Genomic DNA, 27,440 nt, shown 5'->3' with positions numbered 1-27,440 from the left:
TTGGAAGATGTTACATTTCTGACACACAGGCAGCTGCTCACCTCTGGGGAGGAATAGAAAATTGCTTTAACTGAGAGGCCGTTAATGAAAGAGGTGAAGCTGGCGGCTGCCATCTGCTTTTATCTGAGTCACTGGGGCTTCCACAGAGAGTCATCTTTGACCTTGCTTTTGTGGTATGGAGAGGCGACAGCAAGAGGGGAGCATAGTACTTCTTACCTGCTGCTGCCCATAAAAGAACAACAGGAGCTCTTGTTGTTGAAACCGTTCTCGCGAGGGATGGGAAAGGTCCTGACCAGGCAGACGGAGCTCTCTCCCAGCTCAGCGTTTCTCCGCTCTTAAGACTCTGGAAACACCTGCAACAGGTTTCCTTGGTTTCCTGCCTTCACCTCCACTCTCATTTCCATCCCTTATCTTGACTGTCAGCCAGGCTGACCCTGGGCGGAATTTAGGAGGGAGACGAAGTTTGTCTTCAGAGACCCAACCTCCCCTTAACCTCCTCCTCTCCCCTGATGCACGGCCCCCTCCCCACTGGAGCCTTTCTCTCTTCAGTGCCAGGCACCACCACCACTTACTGAAACTATCCTCAAGAAAGCACTGGTATCCGATATTGGTGTAATTGAAGTGCATTCAAGTCCGTGCCACCTTACCCCTATGCTATTTACATAGTAAGCCTTTCTCATAATGTCCTGTGAATAGTACTCAGGAATCAATGAGTGTATGTGTGTGTGTGTGTGTGTGTGTGAGAGAGAGAGAGAGAGAGAGAGAGAGAGAGAAAAGGAGAGAGGTGGGGTGGGGAGAAATTGACCTTATGGCAGAAGAAACCCTAAAATCATACAGATTTCTATACTCTGGTTATTCATTCAATAAGCATTCAGATCCCCTGTGTGTTCGATTGGCCAGCCGTGACTATCGTGTTTTGGTTTTTTCATAATTAAATGTCTCATTTTGACATCATCTCTAATTGCAACTTGAAAAAGTTGAATAACCAGAAGAAAATATCTATTTTTGTATAATTTTTTGTGTGTCATTGCCTTCTTTCTCCCTAAATACTTCAGAAAAGGACTTGTGTGCATATATCCTAAGACATAGGTGTTTAGGGAATGAACTAACTAGGAGTTATTGACTTTTGCTTAAAGCCATTATTTGAATTGTCCACAGAGCTTATAAATCTAAGATCCAATATGCATTTGCTTCTATATTAAGAATATGTCACTGATTTAAATGAAAACTGTCTAAGGTAGGAATAGAGCCATAATGTCACAAAATGCACAGAAATTCAGTTGTGCAGAAGCCTTGAGGCTTTAATAGGGTACGTGTGTGTAGGTCACATAGATGATGTAATTTAAATATGTTTTCATTGAGGCCGTCGTGTTTAAGTTTGGTATTCCATATGATCCTAAAAGTCCTTAAATTTGAGGAAATCAGCCTGATAATTGTTCAATCCCAGGCTGAGTGCAGCAGGAGGCAGGAAAGAAGCAAGAAACTAAAAGTGTGTGAGCAAACCCAGGGAAAGGCTCTAGCTTGATGTTAATTTCCTAGAAGACCTTGGGCAAATCACTTTGCCCTTCTTATCGCTGGAGCCGGGCAGGACACTCCAGTGCCTTCAAGAGCTAAACAGGTGAACACAGTGCATGAATGGGCCCAGGTGGAAGCCAGAGCCATCAAGGTACTCATGTCTCAGGGACAGAAATGTTACCTGAAACTGTAGGCACAGGGCCAGTGGATCTAATACTTTTTCAAGAGAAGCCAGAAATCAAGATATTTTTATCTTCTAACTTTTTGAATTTGGCAATTAATTTAGATTTTTTTTTTCAAATACTATGCTTAAAATTTTGGCAGCCTACTAGGTTGGCAAGGCCATGGGGAAACAGACACTCCTGTAATTGTGGGAAAACAAAATAGACCCTGTGGAGGAGAATTTGGCTATATCTAGCCAAATTACATCTGAATTCACCCTTTATTCTAGCAATCCTACTTCCAGAAATCTATTCCAAAGATATAGTGACAGAAACTCAACAAAGGTGATGCTATGCTTTGTAGTACTAACTGTTACAATTTATCAATCTATACAGTATATAGAAATAAATATTTTATATAAGTATAGGTACATATGCATATATAAATATATGTATAGAAATATATAGGGCTTCCCTGGTGGCGCAGTGGTTGAGAGTCCGCCTGCCGATGCAGGGGACACGGGTTCGTGCCCCAGTCCGGGAGGATCCCACATGCCGCGGAGCGGCTGGGCCCGTGAGCCATGGCCGCTGAGCCTGCGCATCCTGAACCTGTGCTCCGCAACGGGAGAGGCCACAACACTGAGAGGCCCGCGTACCGCAAAAAAAAAAAAAAAAAAAAAAAAAAGAAATATATAATGTATGGAAAGAACCCAAATGTCCACAAAACAAAAAGCTGGTTGAATAAACTATGGTATATCCACATAATAGAATAGTACAAAGCAGTAAAAGCTAGTAAAGAATATCTCTGGATACAACTAGAAAGGGGATGGGGTGGGGAGTGTAGTACTGCTGTTCTCAGAGTGTGGTCTCTGGGCCAGCAGCATCAGCATCATACAGGAGCTTGTTAGAAAGCAAATTCTCGGGCCCCCCCCAAACCTACTAAAGCAGAAACTCTGGGGGTGCAACCCAGTAATCTGTGGGTTCTAATTCTAATACTCAAGTTTGAGAATCACTGGCATAGCTTGTTTTTATTTATTCAGAAATAAGGGAGGTTATACTTATACGTAAATGTGTATGTTTAAAATTTTTTTTTTTTTTTTTTTTTTTGCGTTATGCGGGCCTCTCACTATTGTGGCCTCTCCCACTGTGGAGCACAGGCTCCGGACACGCAGGCTCAGCGGCCATGGCTCACGGGCCCAGCTGCTCCACAGCATGTAGGACCTTCCCGGACGGGGGCACGAACCCGTGTCCCCTGCATCGACAGGTGGACTCTCAACCACTGTGCCACCAGGGAAGCCCTAAAAAAAATTTTTAAAGGATAAACTGTAAGATTAAAAGTTGGTTCCTGATGGGGAAGGGAGGGAATAGTCTAGAATGGGAAAGATTAGAAGCCAGACTTCTTTAAATGTACATTTCCTTGGAGAGTTGACTTTGAAAGCATATATCTATTTTACATAGTTATAAACCAAAGTTAAAGTTTAACAATCTTCAAAGCACAGGGAGATCAGCTGGGTACTTTGTGACCACCTAGAGGGGTGGAATAGGGAGGGTGGGAGGGAGGGAGGGTGTCACAAGAGGGAAGAGATATGGAGAGATATGTATATGTATAGCTGAGTCACTTTGTTATAAAGCAGAAACTAACACACCATTGTAAAGCAATTATACTCCAATAAAGATGTTAAAAAAATTAAATTAAAAATAAAATAAATTTTAAAAAAATTTTTAATTGAAAGCAAAATGAAACAATGAGTCAAATTGCATATCCAGTTTGTGGCATGACCACACAGAGGAAATTCCAATCAATTGAAAAATATGCTTTGGACAAAATACAACAAATACATTAACTGTTTTCAGTAATGATATCATATATAATGGTGTTGGTATTGTTATTCTGGAATTATTGTGTATATTGTGGGATAAAGCAAATGAATTTTTACATTTGTGCCACTGAGAACTGGAATTGGCAAGAGAAAGAAAATACAGAGTAAGAATGAGGCTAATTAAAAACACTGTGGTCCTGAATCTGAATTACAAGAATTAGTATGAACTAAGCATGTATTTTAGCTTTAAAAAAACACCATATTCCTAGCTTTGTCCACTGAAAAGGCCTAGGAATAATAATTAACCTAGTAGCAAGAGCATCCCTAAAACTCAGATTGTGGTTTCCACATACTACTTCCTACCTAAAGGAATCAGGGCTCTGCGAGGAGTGAGTGTAGGGAAGTAAATATACAAGATGGTCTGGAACATCTTGTCACATCAGAAAACAAGGAAGCAACTGGAGGCTGTAGGTCACGAATACTCAAGAAGAGGCTCCTACTGGGCAAAGATGGGATCATTTGAGCATCAGTAAAGATAACTAACTGAAAACAACTGAAAATCATGAAATATGTTTATATTCATGAAATCACAGTGATTATATATATATACACCCAAGCCCTTTGCAGGATGTTAGAGAACTGATGCATTACTTTGAAAATCAAGGAAAAGAATCAAGCATTTATCCTGCCTTTCCCATACCTTTCCCATACACAAACTGCAGGGTAACCAGTCTAAGGCAGTTCCTTTTTTGGAAAGATTTTGGCTAATAAATGAAGACAGAATAGTAGAATAGAAATATCACCATGTTGTAACTCCTTATGAATTAACAGATCTAGGCAATAATTACCAATGGTTATTTTTTTATATAAATTTATTTTATTTATTTATTTTTGGCTGCGTTGGGTCTTCGTTGCTGCATGCAGGCTTTCTCTAGTTGCGGCGAGCGGAAGCTACTCTTCATTGTGGCACATGGGCTTCTCATTGTGGTGGCTTCTCATTGCAGAGTATGGGCTCTAGGTGCGCGGGCTCAGTAGTTGTGGCTCGTGGGCTCTAAAGCGCAGGCTCAGTAGTTGTGGCGTGCGGGCTTAGTTGCTCTGCAGCCTGTGGGATCCTCCCGGACCAGGGCTCGAACCCGTGTCCCCTGCATTGGCAGGCAGATTCTTAACCGCTGCACCATCAGGGAAGCCCACCAATGGTTATTAACATCACAGAAAGAGAGAACCAGACATCATGTGTCTCCCGATTTAAGTATAGTCTAACCTATGATGTACTCGGGCCAAATTATGAAACCTAAATCTGATCAAACCTCTCCTAAACCACAAAGAGCATGGAGGACGGGGGAACACAGTAAAGGAAGCCATAGGGATGTGATCAGCAAACTGAGACTGTGGGAGACTCTGCAGGACAAACCATCTGGTTTTTCTTCAACTTAATTGCAAGGGGAAAATAAGAGGGGGAATTTATAGATTAGAAGGGACTTAAGAGATATCAACAATATCAAGTTGCTGTGTGCGGGTGTTATTTGGATTCCAAAGCAAACAGCAAACTATAATTTAAAAAAAAGAAAATAGGAATACTGATGACAAACCCTCATGATAGTATGGAATTATTTATTTATTTTACATTTTATTGAAGTGTAGTTGATTTGTAATGTGTTTAATTTCTGCTGTACAGCAAAGTGACTCAGTTATACATATATCTGTTCTTTTCATATTCTTTTCCATTATGGTTTATCACAGGATATCGAATATTTAGTTCCCTGTGCTATACAGCAGGACCTTTTTGTTTATCTATCCTATATGTAATAGTTTGCATCTGCTAATCCCAACCTCCCAGTCCTTCCCATGGAATTATGTAAATATGATAATAGCATTGCGGCGATGCTTCTTTTTAAAAGTCCTCCTATTAGAGATATCTACTTTTTTTTTTCTAAACATCTTTATTGGAGTATAATTGCTTTACAATGGTGTGTTAGTTTCTGCTGTATAACAAAGTGAATCAGCTATACATATACATACATCCCCGTATCCCCTCCCTCTTGAGCCTCCCTCCCACCCTCCCCATCCCACCCCTCTAGGTGGTCACAAAGCACCGAGCTGATCTCCCTGTGCTATGTGGCTGCTTCCCACTCGCTATCTGTTTTACATTTGGTAGTGTATATATGTCCATGCCACTCTCTCACTTCGTCCCAGCTTACTGTTTCCCCTCTCCGTGTCCTCAAGTCCATTCTCTACATCTGCGTCTTTATTCCTGTCCTGCCCCTAGGTTCTTCATGACCTTTATTTTTTTTTTTTTTGTATAAGTTAAATGATATTATGTCTAGAATTTGTTGATGAGGGAACCTGGAATACGATCATAGCAAAAGGCAAGAAGCCCCCATTAGTTAGCCAAATATTTAAGCATTTGAGGCATTGCTGCAACGCTGGATGCATACAGGTGAGTAGACTTGGATCCTGCTCTCAAAAAATTTTCAGCTTCATAGGAGAGATGGGGATTCAGTACTTCAGCCGACATTATGTGCCAGATGAACACAGTAGGGCCCCCTGTTGCAGGAATTCACAGCGTAGAGTGGGAGACAGACAGACATGCAGAAAATGTCATTATCATTCGGCAAATGCTGCGAGATGGGCTGGTCTTGGGTGTTGTGAGGTCCCAAGTAGGAGCAGTGGGCTCGGCCCAAGGACTCAGGAAGTCCCCTTAGAGGAAATAAAGCCTCAATTCAATGTCAAGTGGTGCCTAGTAACTATCCGATGAAAAAGGTGGGAAAGACAGTGGGCAGAGAGAACTGCACACACAGGGCTTGAAAGTGTGCAGCGGCTTTCTTGTGCGCTACACATGCCTCCAACATGTTCTGATCACATGATATTTACATTTTCTACCTATATTTCTCTCTCCCACTGCAAATCCCCCAGAGGACCATGAGCATCTGGGGGCAGAAACCCTATTGTCTTCCTCTTCCTATTTGCCTTCAGATTCAGCTAACACAGCGGATGCTCAGTAAGTGTTTAATGAACTCAGATGAGTTCAAGTGCACGTGGATTCTAGGTATAACCCAAGGTAGATAAAAAGGCACGGATGATTGCCACAGGGGCTCAGGAGCCAGTGTGGTTACAGGAACAAATTTAAAGGTATGAATGATATATCTTTTCTTTGTAATTGATTGTTGTTGTCTCTGCGTTTTTTGCCCATAAAATTTCTTTTGTTTCCTTGCAGAGTGAAGAGTTCCACATTTACACCCAGTATTGCACTAACTATCCGAGGTACGCCTTGTGAATGTGCAGGAATATCTTCATATTGTTTTAAGTCAGTCCGAGCAGTGTATGTGGTCGGTAGGCGTTATGTGCCTGGCGCTGCGCTGAGTACTGTGGGAAAACTGCAAACATGCTGAGAACGGACCACAGGGGTACCCAGTTACTGATCCATTCAGGCTTAGGGACTCCCTAGCAGAGCCAACACAGGGAAAAATTGTGAAAGACCTTAAAGGAGACCAAAAAGATTGTTAGGTTTCCCTCAGTGGAAAACTAAGTAAACCAACTGTGTTTGGCTAGAAGTCTTATCTATTAACCCTTTTGTATATGTGCCACGTTTTAAAGAATATGTATGGGATGCACTGCTAGTGAGTTTGTGTCATCTAGCTGGGGATAAAATATGTTATATTTTTGCCATATAAATTTTAGGAACTACGTAAAGTTTTATGGAGTTCAGAGAAAGGAAGGAACATGATGAGCTTATGTGAGAAAAGAGGACTCATCATCTCACCTGGATCATTGCTTCAGTTTTGCTCACACTGGGGGTGTCAGCAAGAGGACCGTTTAGGGAGCAGCCTCTGGCCAATATAACGACCATTTCAGTAAGGGAGTCAGGCCTAAGACCACAGCTCACCCTGTAGGAAAGTCTTTTTTCTGCAAAAGACATTTATTGAGCACTTATTGATTTCTAAGTACTGTGCTCAATCCTGTAAATACAAAATGTGGTTGACTTTAGTTTTCCCAGGCATCTAGAGATATTGAGGGATTGAAGACAAGCAGAAAACAGAGAACACACGGACAGCACAGTGCCTGGCCCCTGATGGGTCCTCAGCAAGTCCTAGCTCATCACCATCCCTGCCCCATCCCCACTGCATGGATGAAATCATTGAGCCTCCAACAGGTTTAGTGATTTTACAAGGGTCACATAGCTGGTAAGTGACCAAATCTGGCTGCGATTTGAACCAAAGTTGGTCCAGCCTCAAACCTCATGCTACTACATCCTTGTAAAGTTTCTGAAGCTTTGTGATTCCCCTCACCCCATGCCTTTCTACTGTCTGTTTGCCCACGTGACTAGCAGGACTTGAGTGGTTATGTTAGGGATGAACCGGGAAGAGAGCTCGGGGGATTTTATCTGCTCTGTAGCCAGTCTCGGTAGAGACATGTCCCTAAGGATAACGTGGGTGATGGGGTCCACCTAGAAGAGAAGCCAGTAGACTGAGCCCCTTGTGTCACTGTGTTCGGGAACAGCAAGCGGGTCATTCCTGCTTCGGGGTGGCCCTGGAAAGCCAGTGTGGATTAAAAGACATGAAGCCAGAGGCTCAGGCTTACTGAAGGCAAAATACTTTCCACTGGAGGATTTTCATCTCCTCCTCTAAATATTGGTCAGGATATCATGCTATGGTGATTTATTTGGTTGGGGGTCAAGCACGCTTTTCTCAGGTTTCCCTAAAAACAAAACAGAACAACACCCCACATGCAGATTAGTACATTTATTCATATCCTTATCTGTAGACCTACCCACAGTTTACACAGTTTCACTTAAGCAATGTTGTTTCCACCTCTCTCCTGAAGATATCAGGAAATTGTAGGTTGCCCCAACTAAAGCTATGGTCCTTGTGCTAAAAGCCAGTGTTGCACCACACCCTAATGCAGAGAAATCAAAGAATCAGCCCTCAACTTCTCCACAAAACTTCCTCCTGTGAGAAAGGAAAAAGCATTCCAACTCTGAAGAATCAACAAAATTCTGGACCCAATTATCAGGATCTAAGATGCTAGAGGGGCTTGTTTGGAGGATTATGTCTGTGTAAATTTCATTATAAACTTGTCATTTGAAGAAATATCTTCTGTATTTGCAATTTTGGAAGTTTATGTTAAGAATTTTCTGACAGTAATAAGAACAGAGGGCACAAAATGAAGGCAGCTTTTATAAACTAGACTGCTTTAGGGTCAGGGGATAGGCACAGTCATTTGCGCAGGACATCTTTGAGAGGCTGTCCTTCATAGGGCACAAGTCCAAGCTTGGTGTACACTGGCAGGAAATAGGAACGAATATCCCTTGCCTTCTAGCAGTTTATATTGTTTTGAGAGTCGGAACTGAACCAAATGCAATAGTGGAACAGCCGTTAGGAAAGATCAAATCAATGAATACAAGTCAATGTAGTACCAACTCAGTCATATGTAATAGAAGCTAAAGATGCATGAGATAAAGGAGGAGTAAGTCCCAGCAAGGAGAAATCCGGACAGTTTCCAGGAGGAAGTGTTTTTTATCTTGGGTCTGACTTTGCAGAAGGAAAGAAACGTGTTAGCAGGGAACTGCTCCCCAGCCCCCCTCAGTGAAGTGGGCACATCCGGTTCTTGCCCAATTGTGTGGTTTTCATATTCATAGAAAAATTTCTTCCTGTCCCCTTGCCTCCCATCAGTTTGCTCTCTGAGGCCCGAGATTTCCCGCCCCCGTCTTCACAAGCCATGAGCGCTAGGTGTTTCAGCCCATCTGACAACACGTCTTTCCCCTTTGGATTCAGGCTGGTGATATTAAATGTCGCCTGCACACCTTGACAGATGTCTTTCTTCATACCAGTCATGCCCCAGTGACTTTGCTGGGAAGAGGCACAAGCCCTCCCTCTTGTCCCCAGGGAGAAGCACAGACCCGCTCAGGTCATTGTCCTCGGATGTCTCCCAGTGGCCTGAATCCGGAGTTCAGTGTGCTCAGGATTTCTTGCAGGTGTCTTACCCTTGGGCAAGAACTCAAAACTTCAGATGGTTAGAAGGCCAGTGGGCAGCTGAGTCTGACTCTAAAGAACCTTAGAAAAGTCCCTAGGTTACATGATGAAGAATAGTTTGGAAATCTTAAGGGAAAAATAAAACCATTTGAACAGAGATATTTCTCCAAGCAATCAGGCACAGAAGGGATTCTGATCGCTTAATTAGGAGACCTCCATCCATGTCACTTCCTTCCAAGGAGTTTTATTTTGTTGTTTGGCTCCGTTTTTCTAAATTAATTCTGAAAACATATTACTGAGTTGGGGAGGAAGGGGCTGAAATTACTTCCACCTGCTTCCTTCTAAGTTATGAGACCATAAGATTTTAATTTACGTGTGTATGTGCAACTATACAAGCCCACCAGCTTGCTTTATGTATAAGATATGAACATGGTTTTGACCATCCCTCTAGGATGTTTGCCTCTAGGGGAGCTGAGGTGGAGGAAGAATTCTGACCAACTTTTTCTAATATGCTCTGTAAGGCACGCTCCTTAAGGACCAAGGTTATCCAACTGTTTCAAAAGCTGAATTTAGAATGAGGAGAGACACTTGGCGGTGGAAAGAAGGATCTGTTCAGAGATTCTCAAAGGAAAGTTCCTCGGGGGATGAGGTCTCCAAAGACCTGCACATAATGTCACGCACTTTGTGCATTTATTTAAAGGCAACCGGCAGAGAGGATGGCAAACGTCCGCACGGGGCTGGATCTACTGAGAAGAAGGCACTCCTTTTGTTTAGTATAAAGGTGCCCACTCCTTGCAATCTAACTTGAAAACTGAACACAGATGTGTATTTGAGCACTGCACAAAGATGCCAAGATGGGGCATAATTAGGGGCTAACGTCCAATTTAAATCCCCTTTGCAAAGCCCTGTGTCTTGGCAGGGGCAGCATCTCCCTGGAGGAAGGAGCTTACTGCTTAGATGCCATGTGTCCATGTTTTACTACCTTCTTATAGTGTCTTTTTCTAATTCACCCACCCAGAGGGACACCTTTTCTTAACCTGCCCAGAAGCATTCTAGCTTCTCTAGCTCTTACCTGTTATAAGTTATCAACACACTTCCAGCATTTAAAACTTGAATACTCCTGTTAAGCGTTACAATTTAGATTTTAAACTATTTCTTCTTCTTGCAGATCCGTGGCTGTGCTAACAGAGTGCATGAGGAACAAGATGCTGGCCAAATTCTTCAGGGAACGTCAGGAAACTTTGAAACACTCACTGCCTCTGGGGTCCTATCTCTTGAAACCAGTTCAGCGGATTCTCAAGTATCATCTCCTTTTGCATGTAAGTTTCTGCCTGCGCTTGAAGGACTTTCTAGGGGATGGGGATTTTGTGTGTATATGTTAAGTTTAAGAGAAAAAAAAAATCAGAAAAAGCTGTGGACATATGGAAACATTTTCCACACTCATACTTTACAACTGACTAATCTGCTTTGAGGAATTAGAGATATTTATATTCTAGGCTTGCAACCTCATTGACAACAGCCAAGTAAAAAGATTCATTTTGGCTCTGATGGTGATAGGGCTTAGGAGTGACAGTTTCAGGCAGGGAGCTATCATTCATGAACAACAGATCTTTTTGTTAGGTTTTATTTTATTTCCGTGAGCCCGGATTCAGTAGGCAGTTGGGAGGGTAGAGCTGTTTGTCATAGATTGGCTTGTGTAGGGGCAACCAGAAGGAGCTGAAAGGGAAGAAGACAGATGAGCAGCATGATGAATGATCTTCGAGCTGGGCTTCCCATCACTTCGGGGTCTGTTTTCTTTGTATCGTGTCCCATGATTTGTACAAAATTCAAGGAAACCTTAGAAACAAAAGTAGACATGGCTCTCATACATTCTCATTTCTTATCTTCTAAGGAAGCTGATAAAAATGGGAAATAGTGTTCTTGAAAGTAATTTCATTCTATGAGTAGGATTGATTGCCTTTGCAACTTGAGAAAGACAGGATAGCAGAGAGGTTGGGAGCAGGGCTCTGGGGCAAGATGGCCCGGGTTCAAATCCTGTAAATTTCCCACATTCCTGGTGCCTCGCAGGCGGTCAATAAAAATGAGCTATTATTTTTATTTTATTATTTTTAATACTGCATTAAAAATCTTTTTTAAAAAAGATTTAAATCCAGAGCTCCTATGTATATCAACATGCCTGCAATTTACGTGTATCACTTTTTAAATGATTCCAGGTTTCTAACTTGGATAGGCATTCCAAGGTTGCTCAGTTCATATGCATTTAAAATTTTAAGAACTCTTTATGGTCCAACTTTACCAGAAATGTCTCAGCCTTGTCTTTTTGCCTGCCTGGCTCATCTTGGGAGAATCTTGCATCCTGTGAAGCCACATCAGGGATATTACTTTAACTGTTCGATTGGTTTTAATGACCTCTAAATTTAGTGGGATTAATTTACTAAATCAGTGTCGAAATAATTCTTTAAAAAATAATAGCTTTCCCAGGATAGATCTTTGCTGGACTCTGCTAATATGGCATTTAAAACTAGTGTGTCCCAGTAATCTCTCTTTATGGCTTTCTAGACAGTAAGTCAATCAAAAGAAAAGTCTCGGACCTCCGTTACATAAGCGTGTCAGATATAACAAGTCAAGATTCTTACAAAAAGTTAACTGCTAGGAAGAATAGCCCTTACCCTCTAAATTAAAAGCTGGTGTCTTAATTCACACTGCTATAACAAAATACCATAGACTGGGTGGCTTAGACAACAAACATTTATTTCTCACAGTTCTGGAGGCTGAAGTCCAAGATCAAGGGGCCAGCATGGTTGAGTTCTGGGTTGCACAGTGCCTTCTTCTCCTCATTTCATCGCATGGTGGAAAGAGGCAAGACTGCTCTCTGGGCTCTCTTTTATGAGGGCACTAACACCATTCACGAGGGCTCCACCCTCGTGGCCTAACCAGCTCCAAAGACCCTACCTCCTAATACCAGCACATTAAAGGTTAGGATTTCAACATAAGAATTTGTGGAGGGCACAAACATTCAGCTCGTAACAGCTGATAGTGAAGATAAAAGGGAAGAACAGTGGTTAGATTAATTTAAAACTAATTGCCTGGAGTATTTTTGCTTTTATAGTTGGTTTAGAGTGTTCCTTCTATATCGTGCACATCACTTCAAAGTTGTGTAGCCACCCGTGAAAATCCCCACAGAAATACACTCTGTACTTCTGAGTCTGTCTGTTGATGAACAGGATTGCCTCTCAGACTAAAAGAAGAAATGATTATTTTTTAAAGTTTTCTCTTGATCTTGAACTTACCTGGGAGTTGTTAGTTTAGTGATACAGTTTCATAGGACCTTTCTAACAGCTGAGTCTGAGTGCAGAAAGAAAATGTAAATTCCTTTCCAGTTTCTAGCTGGATGGAAAATTTGAGGATTCAGTAAAAGTAAACAAAGTGTGACTAAAAAACAAGGGAACTAATCTTCATAATTTATACCATTATATTCAACCTCCACCCTTGAGCTTAACATCTCTGCATGATAAGTGTCATAGGAACAGTCTAATTGACTATAATATCTTCTTACTCTTTTAGATACTTACATTGGATTTTAGATACTTAAAACTTATTGTTGCTCTTTGAAGACAATACAGCTTCAATTAAATAAGTGTTTATTTACCACCCAGCTCTCTGGTGGGCACTGTTGAGAAGATAAAGGACTAAAGGAACTATGCAATAGGCCCTATCCTTAGTCTCATAGGAGTCTAGGGACATGTGTCTTATATACTTAAAAGAATTAGATTATAATCGTGTCCCCTTCTCATCTCCCTGGGATTGTGGAACTCCAGGGCTCAGATAAGTGCTGGTGTTACATCCTTCTGACCATCAGAGAGTGAATACTTGAACCATGAGATATCTCTCAGCACTCTGAAGGATTATCTTTAGTGAATTTCATGAACTAGTGAAAGGCTTTAAAGGCTTTAAAGCCTTGACTACATGAAAATGTCTTGCTGTATAGGTATTTTTTTTAATATAATATTCATTGTTTTTTGTTTTGCTTTGTTTTGAGGCCATTACATATTAAGCCCTGTGTGTTAGTTTTGCTTCCTCTGGAAGAAAAAAAAAATTATGTTTCCTATGTAGTAAGAGGGAGAACCATATTACTGAGAACTGTACTACACTGGCCACCAGGAAGTTCAGAAATCTCCAACTATAATATCAACTCTCTTATCTATTATAATCACTCTAATATCTCTGTGAGACTTAATGGCCTGTATACTTGTTTTGTTTCATCCTCCTTGTCAGGTTCCTCCTTGTGCAATTCTCATCGACTTCTATTTTTCCTAGCTCCATTCTTATTCGTATCTTACCATTTTGTTGTAGGTATTTCTGGTAGTTATCTCAGAATCTTAAGGAAAGATGATAGTGTGTAAATAAGCAAAAATAAAATGAGAAACTAATCACAGAAGTACCTTTTGTTTCATTGAGTATATAAGAAAAAAATTTTGAAAATAACTAGGGTTGGGTGTTTTGGTTTTTTTAAAGGAAATAGAAAATCACCTTGACAAGGACACAGAAGGCTACGATGTGGTGCTTGATGCTATAGACACGATGCAGCGAGTAGCCTGGCACATCAACGACATGAAGCGGAAGCATGAACACGCCGTCCGGTTACAGGTGAGGCCTCAGGGCGACAGTGCCTGGTGGGGCTGCGGCCCTATGACTTGTTATCGTTTCCCAAATCAGATATTAAGGCTGTTCAGTGTTGCACGTCATTCATGGCCTTCATCATAGATCTCCTTGAGAAAAGATCAGGACATCGATAATACCAATCATTGTTTACTGGCTATTAAAGAGAAAGGTACATTGTAACGTTCAAACTAATAGTTTGCTCATAGCCCCTTCCGTGACCCAAATTAAAAATTTGAGTCTCCCAAGGCTTTATTTTATATTAATTACCAATAAGCAATTCTTGCTGAAAGCAACTCTCTCCAAACTGCTTTATGTTTTTATAAATTTATTTATTTTGGGCTGTGTTGGGTCTTTGTTGCTGTGCGCGGGCTTTCTCTAGTTGTGGCGAGCGGGGGCTACTCTTCGTTGCGGTGCGCAGGATTCTCATTGTGGTGGCTTCTCTTGTTGCGGAGCATGGGCTCTAGGCACGCGGGCTTCAGTAGTTGTGGCTCACGGGTTCTAGAGCGCAGGCTCAGTAGTTGAGGCATACGGGCTTAGTTGCTCCGCAGCACATGGGATCCTCCTGGACCAGGGCTCGAACCCGTGTCCCCTGCATCGGCAGGCGGATTCTTAATGACTGCGCCACCAGGGAAGCCCTCCAAACTGTTTAAAGGGGTTTTAAGCCTCTGTTCCTCTCTCACTAGTTCATGCAAAATCATGAGGTGGCGAACAGGTGGTGATGGGACAGGGGACTCACAGGAAGGAGAGCTAAGTCTGAAACCAGGTCCTTGGCAGTTTCACTGGGGAGGAGACTCAGCACTGCATTTTAGATTCCTCACTTTTAAAATAAGACACGTTTACTAAGGTCCCTTCCATTGTCAACATTTTGAGCCCTAAATTCCTGGGAACTTTGGATAGATGCTAAGTCGGCAGTCATGTCCTTGGCATCTCAAAAGATGCATTATTTAAAAACAAAAGGTCACGTGGGCCCAGAGGCTAGTCCTAAGCTCCTTGTTGCCCCTGGAGTAAAAGCAAAGCCCAGGGTGACTCCATGCTATGCAAAGCACCTACATCTGACTCAGGAGGGAAAAGAGCTGTGCTCTTCAGGCCATACCTCCGAACAAAACTCAAGGTTTTGGGACTTCCGTGGTGGTACAGTGGTTAGGAATCCACCTGCCAATGCAGGGGGACATGGGTTCGAGCCCTGGTCTGGAAGATCCCACATGCCATGGAGCAACTAAGCCCACGTGCCACAACTACTGAAGCCCACACGCCTAGAGCCCATGTTCTGCAACAAGAGAAGCCACCACAATGAGAAGCCCGTGCACCGCAACAAAAAGTAACCCCCACTCGCCGCAACTAGAAGTAGCACAGCAGTGAAGACCCAATGCAGCCAAAAAAACCCAAAAAAACAAAAAAACCTCTAGGTTTCATCTGTAGGCAGCCAGAGTGTGGTATGATGCAGTTGACTATCAAAAATCAAAGGAAGATGACATTCTTTTTAATTTTTTTATTCATTTATTTTTGACCACGTTGGGTCTTTGTTGCTGCGCACGGGCTTTCTCTAGTTGCAGCGAGCAGGGACTACTCTTCGTTGCGGTGCACGGGCTTCTCATTGTGGTGGCTTCTCTTGCTGCAGAGCACAGGCTCTAGGCATGTGAGCTTCAATAGTTGTGGCACATGGGCTCAGTAGTTGTGGCTCGCGGGCTCTGGAGCGCAGGCTCAGTAGTTGTGGCGTGCGGGCTTAGTTGCTCTGCAGCATGTGGGATCTTCCTGGACCAGGGCTCGAACCTGTGTCCCCTGCACTGGCAAGCAGATTCTTAACCACTGCACCACCAGGGAAGTCCAAAGGAAGAGGACATTCTAATCTTCCAGGCCATATCTGCTTTGTGTAGCAGTAAGAAAGGTTTTATTCTTCATCATTCAAGTGTTTTGTGGTATAACGTCAGACATAATGTGTGTTAGATATTCAGAAATGGCTAAATGACTAGTTTTTCATAGCTTAAGAGTCTGTCTAGCAGTCTGAAGACACCACTAAATCAGGCTCTGGCTCAGACTTACCTCCATTTCTATCCATTTCTACCTTCAACCAATGAAGTTTTAAGTGGTTTTATGGGCTGCTTAATTAAGTGCTGTTTGTGAATGTTTTCATTTTTCCAAAATAACAACATCAGCTTCCTTTAAAAACGTTGATAGGGATGTACAATAAATCCTAAAGAAACTTCAAAGTCATGCTATCGATATTTATGAAGTTCCATTAAAAACACAGTGGTGAAGAAACATTCATTTCCTTTCCCCAGATGAATGGGATTAATATCAGGAAATTTCTGAGAAGATGTATCTTGTGTGATTTTCCTCAGGCTTTCATTTTGCGTTACTTATATGTGGTGTGAGTTCAATTTCTGGAAAGAGGTTTTTCAGGTCAGTAGCTCTGAAGGTGTTCGTCCAGAGAATGGGGGTGAGCACATCATGAGCCCTGAGAAGGCCACACACCAGCAGCCTCTTTACCTGGCTTTTGAAAGACAATTCCACTGCCTCAGTAGAGGGATTGTGGAGGGATGGAAAGAAGTCATTGGCAACCCGTCAGTTAACAACTTGATTCATTTCTGTTAACCCTTAAGTGACACCAGCCGTAAATGCAGATTTATGTCATGGAAAGCAGACACATCAGACACCACGCAGGGCCCTTAGACCCTGTCGCAGGTATTTAGACACCATTCTTGAGGCTCAACAAATGGGCCGGGCTTCCCTGGTGGTGCAGTGGTTGAGAGTCCGCCTGCTGACGCAGGGGACACAGGTTCGTGCCCCGGTCCGGGAAGATCCCACATGCCGCGGAGCGACTGAGCCCGTGAGCCATGGCCGCTGAGCCTGCGCGTCCGGAGCCTGTGCTCCACAACAGGAGAGGCCACAACAGTGAGAGGCCCGCGTACTGCAAAAAAATTAAAAAAAAATTTTTTAAATGGGCCCCTGTGTCTTCGCCGTCTTGCCTTCCCACCTCCTGTTTAATCACAGGGAACGTTCACTGTTTCAGGAGATACAGAGTTTGCTCACCAACTGGAAGGGGCCAGACCTGACCAGCTACGGGGAGCTAGTTCTTGAGGGGACCTTCCGCCTCCAGCGGGCCAAGAATGAGCGGACACTCTTCCTCTTTGACAAGCTGCTTCTCATCACCAAGAAGAGAGATGACACGTTTACGTACAAAGCTCACATCCTGGTAGGTCCGAATAGAGGTGCCGGGCGAGGACTGGGGCGCTGGTTCCATCCTCTTGCGAGCCTGCCTCCCCCTCTCTGCCCGCCCCTCCAGTGCGGCAACCTCATGCTGGTGGAAGTGATTCCAAAGGAGCCCCTCAGCTTCAGCGTCTTCCACTACCAGAACCCCAAGCTGCAGCACACCGTGCAGGTACCAGCACCCCCTCGCCTCCCTGCCCTTGTGCATCATGCCTGAAGGCCTTTGCAGGACTTTCTGGCCATCCCACGTGTGTCCCGTCCAGTCGGAGGGTCTTAGGAGTGTCTGTGTCTTGTGACTGGTGGGGTGGCATGACTGTCCACATCTCCTCCTGGTAGGCGAAGTCGCAGCAAGACAAACGCCTGTGGGTTCTGCACCTGAAGAGGCTGATCCTGGAGAATCATGCGGCGAAGATTCCAGCTAAGGTAAGACCGTGAGGGCAGCAAACAGTAAAACTGAAAGGAATTCAAATCCCAGAAAGACAGCCTGACGGCAGCAAATGTGCATCTTCAAAATTAAGACAGTTGAGAGACAGGCTACGTAAGGATCAACCGAACCAGCCCTTGGTACTGAAAAGATTCATATGTAGGGAGACTCGGTGGAAAGTTTTTGGTTTGTTGTTGTTGTTCCTTTTGAGGCTTGAAAGAAGAAACATAAGGCAAAGACTGTAAGGGAATTTCTAGAGAACTAGTAGAAAATAAAGGCAGTTATGAGAATTATTCAAAGGTGTGCTGAGGCTCTGTGGGAAGCAAGACCCAGACTCAGCCATGAAGGAATTTGCAGACCAGGGAGCTGGTCATATAAATGATATGATGAATTAATAGAGGTGTAAGCCAAGTATTGTGGAAGAATAACGTGTTCGATTTTACAGTCAAGTGAGGAGAGGAAGGAAAATGCCTGTCTCCTCAGTCTTGAAGGATGAGGAATTTTTTTTATTAAGTGGGGGAAAAGAAAAAGGGAAACCAAGCTGAGAGAACAGCATAAACAAAAAACAAGAAGGTGTGAACAGGGGCCCTGTGTTCACAGCACACAGAGTGTGCCCGGACGGAAAGGTCTAGTCCTCAGGAGATGCAGTTGGACGTAAGACTAGAAAAGTGGAAAGCAGTCAGCCGGCCTTTGAAGGGCTTTGAACACAAACACTGAGGAGCCTGGGTTTTCGTGGTGGGAAACTACTGAAGGCTTTGGAGTGGGGGGGGGGCGGGTGGCATGGGCCGCCCTGTGCTCTGAGAGTGTAACTTTGGGACAGTGTGATGGTTCAGCTGGTGGAGTGTGAGTGGCGGCAGGAGAAGAATGAGCAGGCTTCCACAGTGTCCTAGAAGAGAGACGAGGGGCACTGCCAGGGAGCATAAGACAGGAGGAGAGACAGAGCCCATCGTGGAAGCAGAGGGGACGGGGTTTTGCCCACCAAGTGCATGAGGCGAGGGAGAAATAAAAGTCAAGGATGAGTCAGGAGCTGGGCCAAGAGGATGGTGTTGTGAGTTCCAAGACGGGTTGCCCAGGGGAGGGACCGATTGGGTGGGCCTGAGAGGGAGCAGCAGGGACACGTGTGCAGGGGCGGCTCAGCTGCAGGGAGAGACGCAGGTCTCTCCACACAGCTAGTCACCGAAGCCCCGACATTTGATAGGAGGACCCACACAAACGTGTAAAGGAAAGACGGACCCCTGGGAATCCTAACATCTAAGTGACCAGCAAGGGTTGGGGGATTTGCAGAAGAACCAAAGGAAGAGCAGCCAAATGAGGCAGTAAGAAAAGCGAAGGAGAAAAGTGTGGTGACGAAGGAATGTCACTGAGAAAGAGTGGAGTAACCATCTCAAAGCCTGCAGAGAGGAAGACAGATTCAAACAGAAAAGTAGATATCAGATTTGGCAACTAAGAGATAAGGGAGAGAGGGCAGTGGGTTGACAAGAAAGGGAGAAATAAGCAACAGACTGGGTGTAGCCTTCTTTGTTAAACAAAGTTCAGAAGAGACGAACGGTGGTAGTTTGAGGGGAGGTAAGATCAAAGCAAGACGCTTTGCTCTCATGAAGAATATGGTGGACATGTAGGCTAAGGGGACAGGGGAAGGGAACAGGAGACAGTAAAGATAAGAGGTGGGACACCCCTTGGAATGTGACTCCAGGGAGATGGCAGAATAGGATCATCCTTAACCCCCAAGTTTCGGGAATGGGGGCATGTACTGTAAATACAGTCTAATAAAAACATTAGGGCTTCCCTGGTGGCGCAGTGGTTGAGAGTCCGCCTGCCGATGCAGGGGACACGGGTTCGTGCCCCGGTCCGGGAAGATCCCACATGCCGCGGAGTGGCTGGGCCCGTGAGCCATGGCCGCTGAGCCTGCACGTCCGGAGCCTGTGCTCCGCAACGGGAGAGGCCACAACAGTGACAGGCCCGCGTACCGCAAAAAAAAAAAAAAAAACCCACATTAGGTTGTGAACTGGATGCTGGAAGCTCAAACCTTCTTATTTACTGAAAACGTATGCAAGAACGGCTAATGCACACCTCCATATGTTTGCAATATGGCTTTTGAAAACATTTAAAGGGTAGGAGTAATCCCATTGGTCTTAGGAACCAAAAAATTGGTGCAGCTCCATACAAAAGTAATAAATCTATTTGCCTCTTCTACACTAATTACACTATTTATATTCACTTTACCAGTAGGTATAGGGGTTAGTCTTGGAAAGGGTCAGAAACATCTTCCCTGAGCTGGGGGAGAAGAAAAATGAGAAAGGATCAACTTTGAAGTGGACTTGAGGGAACTTAAAGGGTTTGCCTTCACTGAAGTTGGTGGTAACAGCTTCTACTGGGTGAGTGAAGCAAAGATGGGGCTGGATGTCTGAGGGAAAGTGGAGGGGTTCAGAACCCGTGCTAAAGAACACAGGCTAGGGACTTCCCTGGTGGCGCAGGGGCTAAGAATCCGCCTGCCATTGCAGGGGACACGGGTTCGATCCCTGGTCCAGGAAGATCCCACATGCCGCAGAGCAACTAAGCCCGTGCACCACAACTGCTGAGCCTGCGCTCTAGAGCCTGTGAGCCACAACTACTGAGCTCATGAGCCACAACAACTGAAGCCCACGTGCCTAGAGCCCATACTCCACATAAGGAGAAGCCACTGCAATGAGAAGCCCACACACCGCAACGAAGAGTAGCCCCCGCTCGCCGCATCTAGAGAAAGCCCGTGCGCAGCAACCAAGACCCAATGCAGCCAAAAATAAATAACTTTAAAAAACCACAAAAACTAAAAAGAAAGAAAGAAAGAACACAAGCTAGCGAGTCAGTAGGGATGACTACAGTAATCTGTGAAAGGATCCTAGGCCCACTGAAGCCGGCCACCATGAATGTGTGTGTTGATCCAGCAACTCAACACTAGTGTCGAGGAGCCCTGGGGCGCATGTGGGTTCCCCAAGGCTGAGGACTGGCAGAGTGGTGAGGGTGAAGGTTAAGTGGGCAAGGGAAGACAGTGCCACCCAGCATCCGACCTGCAGTGACGGAGCATGATTTCCAGGCTGAGTGGAGAGTGAAACCAACCGGGAAGATAGGCACAGGTTGAAGGATAAGTCAGAGAACTGGTTCAGCAAGAGTTAAGGTGGAGAGATGGAAAATACAGAGATGTGTAATTGAAGAGGGGACTTGTGGAGTCCTGCGGAAAGGGAAGGCGCTTCTGGGCGATGATGAGGCTCTGGGGGCGGCTATGATTGTGTGTTGCTGTTCTGGAGTGGAGGGAAGGGTGATCAGAAGTAAAGTGACGAGGAACTAAGGTGAGGGTGGAGAATGGACATCCACGCGTGTGTGGGGAGATGGTCCGTGCCCAGGCGAGGAGGACTGAAGTGGAGCCGTAAATAGGATGATGCTCGTGAGAGTAGAACTGGGTGGAAAATAAGGAGATCTGAGATTTCTGAGAAAGGAAAGTCTATTTGCTCTTTGAATAGTTTTTGAAAAGTATCTGAAACTTGTTCTCAGGGGCTATCAGCAGTGATTCGGTGCCCAGGAAATGAATGTGCATAGGTGTGTGCTTTGACTTAAGCATGAGTCGCATCTCATCAGGGTGTTCCGAAGTGTCAGGTAGCTCATGCAGAGAGGCAACTGCATTTGCTTCATGGTTAGTCACTTGTTTGCTGGCCTTGTGACTGGCAATGCCCTTCTGAGCAATGGCAGTGTGTCTTTGATTTGCCCCACCTGTAGTTTACCTGTCCCTGGGAAAATCAAAACTGCCAAAGGGCTTCTGAAAAGCAGTTATTGGCCATTACAAAATGAAATGAGCTTACAGACCTTCCTCTTTCTCCCACACTAGGGGTGTGTATTCCAAGCAGTTTTCCCTTTATGTTTTATAACGGTTAACAGAGTCACAGTAGAATTGTGCTTTTTTGGTCCAAGTTCCTGACCCTTTTAGATGTAAATAGATGTAAACATTCTATTTCTTTTAGCTACAGCTTCTTGAGCACACATACACTGTGCTGAGTACTTTATATTCTTATTTCACCCTTAGGCAAACACCTTACGAGAAAGGTCTTATTCTCCCCATTCTAGAGAAATAAAAACAGAGACTCAGAGACGGAAAGTAAACTGCCCAAGTTTATGCAACTAGTATACGACTGAGCCCAGATTCAAACCCAGTTCTTCCTGGATCCAAAGTTGATCTTAACCACATAATTCCTAGAGAAAATGAAAACACACTTATTTAATATACTTTATCCACTCTGAGCTTACGATAATTTTCTATTTTATTTAAGCAGGATTATTACTAAGTTGAAGTTTTCTCTCTTCTCAAGACTGTTTCTTAAGTTATTTTCTTGAAGCTTTCAAACTATATTTACTCCTATCAAATAAAAGAATTACATAATGGGAACAAACATCAAAAAATGTACCGCCGTTCTACTGTTAACACAGCTGTAGAGGTTAGGTTCCTCGTGACCTCCTTCCATTCCTTTAATTCAGTGATAGTCTCTGGCTGACCCCTAGTGGAAAAATGTGGGAATAGACTTTTTTTGAAATTAAATGTCGAGACAAGAAAAAAAAAATACTGAGATCTCGAAGTCAAGTTTCTAGATACCAAGAAACTTTCTGGGAATTAGCCATATGGCCCATCTATACACATGGTATATAAACTAAATTTCGTCCAGATTATTTGGGAATAAGGTTCAGGTAGAGACTGTTGCATTTCATATATTCGCATGGTTCTGCCAACGCACTTCACGGAAACTGAGCTAACGTTTGTGTCTGAAATTAACTTCAACTAGTAACCTCAAACTCTGAATGTATGATAGAAATATCAGTGTCATAAAAATCTAAGCATTTGTTTTCTCAAAACTAAGGTGACTGCATTGTTTTGTGGGTTTATTTATTTATTTTTTTTGGTTGCCCCTGAGCCCAGACGTTTTTACTGTGATATCATCACATACTGTGACAAAGTATTAGTAAAATTATTTTTAAAGTTTTTTTTAGCATAATGTTTGTAGGTTCCATTACACTACCCTGAAAAATGAAAATGACATGAAAGTGGCGAGAAAACCTACCTACTTTTTTTCTTCTTTGAATCCTCAGGCAAGATGATTCATGTTAAGGCCATTAACTTATCTTTTCACTGTTCCCTAAACATTGATAACATATGGCAATAATTACACAAAAAGAAGCCTCAAAGCTATAAAGATTGGAAGCTGGGTAGGGGGGTTGAGTCGGGGAGAAGTATGCAGAGAAAGCAAGAGTCAGGGTCATCAGGGCCAGTCCCCTGAGGGAGTAAATGGTAACTAACTTGGGTTGAGTGCCTGTCATTTGGTCCTGGTAGCGACTTTGAAAGGTCGCTCCTATCTTACCATCTTAAGGTTGCAGAAGCACATGCAGGAATGTGAGAGCACCTGCCTAGTTAAGTGCTAAAGCCAGGATCACAAACCATGTCCTCCAGGGTCCTTCTCCCACACTGCAGCTCTTTCTCCCCCTCTGGGAGATTCTAGGGCACACACAAGTGATGGTAGGTACAGGGGTGCTGGGAGTGTCGGCTGATGATAATCACATAATATTTTGAAGGACAGAGGAAGTGTCCAGCAACTATTTTGCATTCAGCTCAGAAGATTTATAATGCCCCAGTGATATGGGGAGGGCTGCTGGTATAGATCCTAGGCCCTATCCCTTGAGCCTTTGGTTCCATAGATCAGGGCTGGATTCAGTAGACTAGGGTTGGGTAGCAGGAATCTAGATTTTGATACGCTGCTCAGCCAGGTTTTTGAACCTTCAGTGAAAGTTTCTCTCTCTCCCTCTTATCTTCCCTTCCTCCTCCTCCTCCCTGCCTGTGTCTCCTTCCCCTTCCCTCTCCCTCCTGCCCTCCCTCCTTCCCTTCCTTCTTTCTTTCCAGGTGAGGGCTGTAAGCTTAGCTCTGGGGCACCAGCGGTGCAGCATCTACCAGCCACACGAGGACGCTCATGTGTTGGAATCCCTTGAACTATGTGTTAATGCCTAAAAGAAATGAGTTTTGTTTTTTTTTTTAAGCTTTTCCAAAACCACTCATTCAGGTGGGATAAGACCTGTATTAGGATTGGTAGTTTAAAGAAGAAACAAAAAAAGGTCATTGCAATGATAGCTACACCTCTTTCTTTCAGGCCAAGCAAGCAATACTTGAAATGGATGCCATTCGTAAGTTTTGTTTTCTACACAATTTGAAATCTCATTGTCTCCTTGTATCTCTCAAGTTTCTACAAGTTTATGGCAAATGTCAATTGTGAGGAAGTAGCAGCTGTCTATTCACTGTTTTAACAAACAGAGCCAGCAGACAGTATACCCTCTTCCTAAGCCATTGGCTTCTTTCTACCATGATGTCTCGGTTCATCTGTGAGCTCCCCGATGGCTTGCCACTGGTCTCTGCATCAACTCACAATGTAAGATATGCTTCCAGTGTCACCCTTGCCCCACCTCTGCCACCACCAAAAATGAAGGTCCCACAGTGCATTTCCCACCTCACTCCATTAGCGGAAAATCTATGTTGATTATCTGCCATAATCACGCTAACTAGATAGGTATTGGTTCTCCAGATGCAGGTCACATTTTAAAATTACAACTGCCCCACATACGTTATTGTGTCTCTGGACTTCTCATAGCAGTCAGAGAGTAAATATAAGTGAGGTCTTATAAAATAAGACCTGTTCGAAGCACTTATCACATCCTTGTTATCTCCCAGATTATGTAGAATTTAAAAAGAAGCAATAGCTTTCAAGACTTACAGCCAGGTCTGACAGAAACTTTTACTTAAAACTTTCTAAATAACTTGCTTTTGAGGAATCTTTCCCCAAGAGCAAACACTGATTCACTTATCCCCACCCTACCCCAGCCCTCCCCCCAGCCTGCTGGTTTTTAATTCTCCAGGGGTGGGGGAAATAAAGAAACATGACTGAAGTAGAAAAATGAGCACTGCCACTGTCACTGAGATTCCCCACTGCATGTCCATGAGATCTCGAGAAATGATGCGAGGGGATCCCCACCAGAGAGCTGGGCTGGGGCTCCTTGCCCTGTGTTCTCTGAATCCGCTTATTTTATTCAGTGGAAATCTCTCTAAGGTTCTTTTTACAGAGGTATAGTTGATTTACAGTATTATATAAGTTATACAGGTACAACAATTTTTAAAGATTATACTCTAGTTTTAGTTATTATGAAATATTAGCTATATTCCCTCCGCTGTACAATATACCCCTTATTTCTTCTATAAATGTATATAATATATATGGGCACTCTGAAGAGAAGGCAAGGTCATGGATGGGCATGTGAGAATTAGAAGAGATGGAGGAAGATGGGGATCCAGAGAGGTCAGCTGTTCAGTGTGAGTAGCTACATTCAACACTGTTTATTTATTCCCAGGCTCTGAGCTAGCTCTTGGACACCATTAAGATTCTGTGAGCACACAGAATGATGTGAAGCCTCTAATCGGCGCCATGTGCCTCTCTGCCAGGCCAGGCCTGGGCCAGAGCAGCTCAGCCTAGGAAAATAACTTCACTTGCCCTACCCTGACTTTGGTCCCTGCTGGCTGTGAACAGAGTAGGCCAGTCCATTGGACCAAATGGCCTCTGACATTGGAGAAGTGTATGTGGTCTTTAACAATCCTCAGAACTTTCTTGCACTTCAGATGCCCTTGAAGAGCCTTAACCCCAATTTGAAGAACGCCAGTCTACGGCTATGTCCTAAAATTGTTTACCCTCAGGCTTTAGGGTACAGATGGTCTTTGAAGATGCTGCAGTACTTCAGGATTAGACCAGATTTTCTTCATCCAAAACCTGTGTACCCCTTAGATGAAATAAAATGAAAACCCCTTCTCTGGGAAGAGAACCTAAACTATTCATCACATGTTCAAAGGAGCCATGTCTAGAAAAATATGGAGAGTCGCTGCCAGGGTGGACAGCTTCCACGGGGGCAGGAAGGCTCACCTCCCTCCACCGCCACGCCGGGCACAAATGCCTCACAAAATTGCTACCTAGAGGGAATCCTCCATTTGGTTTTACCTTGACAGGGCCTCTGTTGTGGCCCATCGCCGCAGTCTGTCAGGGGCCTTGGTAGCAAGTTCAGCTGCAGGGATTTTTACGTTCATGGAATTGACTGACCACTGTGGGTCTTAGAGCTGCAGGTGAGTCTGAGTGGGAGTAGGAAGTTATCACACCCTATACATTTGAACTAACTTTCTAGTAAGGGTAGAGCCAATGGTTATAGCTCTTTCTGCCAGAGAGTGAAAAAAAAGAGAGTACAGAGAAAGAGTGCCTGTGTGTGCCTGGTGGTTGCTGGGCAGGGTTGGAGGAGGGGTTGTGGGCTAGCTTGCTACTAACACACTCCAGTAGTCAGTAAACAGAAAGTCTTAGATGCATATTCGACACCAGTTACAGAAGGAGGGATTCTACCATGCCTGAGGAAAAAGAATAAATCCATAGGCATCCAAAACAAGTCCTACCCATTTTCTGAGACGTTATGGAACACTTCATTCTTAGAGATGCATGTGGTTCTTACTTTACAGATTACCCAGGCTTCTGTTACAGTCCTGAGGGAGAGACAAAAGGCTTTTGTGGCTCTAAAGATGGTTCTGCTCCATATCGGCTAAGAAGAAAATCTGGTAAATAAGATGCGGTAATCAAGATAATTATGGGGCGTTAGTCGTGAAAGTCCCTTTCAGTCTGACAAAAAGGTATATTCTTTCTGGTTTTTGAGCACACCACCAGTTTGAATACCTTTGAGAATGCCTCCAGGTGGGGCTCTCAAGCTTTGGTTCTAAAACTCTTTCTACTTAACTCTCTATTTTCCAGTGAATATAAAAAAACATGTCAATCAACTAAGTTCACTTTGTATAGCATGTTATTACCATTGGCCTGCAGGTACTTAAATTCTGTTTACTGTCGCTAGTGAAAAATTGTATCCTGTAAATGACATATCCCAAAGAGTATTCAAACCTAAAATTTTAACACACATTTGCTAAACCAGACTTCATGTAGTATTCCCTTAGCCCTCAGATTTTTTTTTTCCATTTAAATCAGCGTTTATTGAGTATCTACCTAATTTCCTGCACTGTACTAAGAACTGGGAAATGTACGAATAATACACAGGATTCCTGCTTGCAAGGAGTTTGTAGTCTAGTGGGAGAGTCAAAAAAAGGTTGAATAAATACCAGTTCATACTATGGAGCTGTAGTAGAGGTTGAATGGAAGAAAGAGCGGGGAGACAAAGGAGAGAGGTGAACCCTCTAGGAAGGAGAGACAAGGCCGTACAGACCAGAGGACCAGTACCCCAGATGGAATCTGGGGGCTGAGGAGCCTGATGGGGTGGGAATAGTACATGCAAAGGCCCTGAGACTTGAGCCAGCGTACCTTAGATCAGACAGCTATTGCCAGTTGTTTGGCTTGGCTGCAAGGTGGGCCGGAGGTGGAGGTGGGCAAGGTCAATCGGAAAGAGATGTGGCTGGAAGTACAGATTGGGCCCTGATCATGGAAAGCCGAGTAGGCCACGCAGAGGGTTTGAACTTTATCCTGCAAGCTATGGAAGGATTTTAAGCAATGAAATGTTTGCCTTTTAAAATGAGAGTTCTGGCTCGATGTGGAAAATGAAGTAGGCAGGGAGAATTGGTAGGAGGCTGTTCCTCTAGCTTGGGCGAGAGATG

The 27,440-nt window shown here is 43.9% G+C and overlaps 1 protein-coding gene across 3 annotated transcripts in view; it reads left to right on the top strand.

Moving 5' to 3' along the window:
- PLEKHG1 (pleckstrin homology and RhoGEF domain containing G1) overlaps window positions 1–27,440 on the top strand; it is a 91,557-nt gene that overhangs the window by 49,470 nt on the left and 14,647 nt on the right. For 2 of the 3 annotated variants that reach the window (XM_060115067.1, XM_060115068.1), the window contains exons 4-11: window positions 6,711–6,757; window positions 10,634–10,784; window positions 13,981–14,112; window positions 17,138–17,320; window positions 17,411–17,506; window positions 17,671–17,757; window positions 23,917–23,950; window positions 26,307–26,402. In XM_060115067.1, coding sequence (XP_059971050.1) covers window positions 6,711–6,757; window positions 10,634–10,784; window positions 13,981–14,112; window positions 17,138–17,320; window positions 17,411–17,506; window positions 17,671–17,757; window positions 23,917–23,950; window positions 26,307–26,402 — 826 coding nt within the window. The remainder of the gene's footprint in view (window positions 1–6,710; window positions 6,758–10,633; window positions 10,785–13,980; window positions 14,113–17,137; window positions 17,321–17,410; window positions 17,507–17,670; window positions 17,758–23,916; window positions 23,951–26,306; window positions 26,403–27,440) is intronic. The other variant, XM_060115070.1, reaches the window with a different exon arrangement.

The sequence above is a fragment of the Mesoplodon densirostris genome, chromosome 12 (assembly GCF_025265405.1).
Source record: "Mesoplodon densirostris isolate mMesDen1 chromosome 12, mMesDen1 primary haplotype, whole genome shotgun sequence".
Lineage (NCBI taxonomy): Eukaryota > Metazoa > Chordata > Mammalia > Artiodactyla > Ziphiidae > Mesoplodon > Mesoplodon densirostris.
The sequence above is the reverse complement of the archived record's forward strand: the minus strand, read 5'-3'. Positions and strand labels throughout refer to the sequence as shown.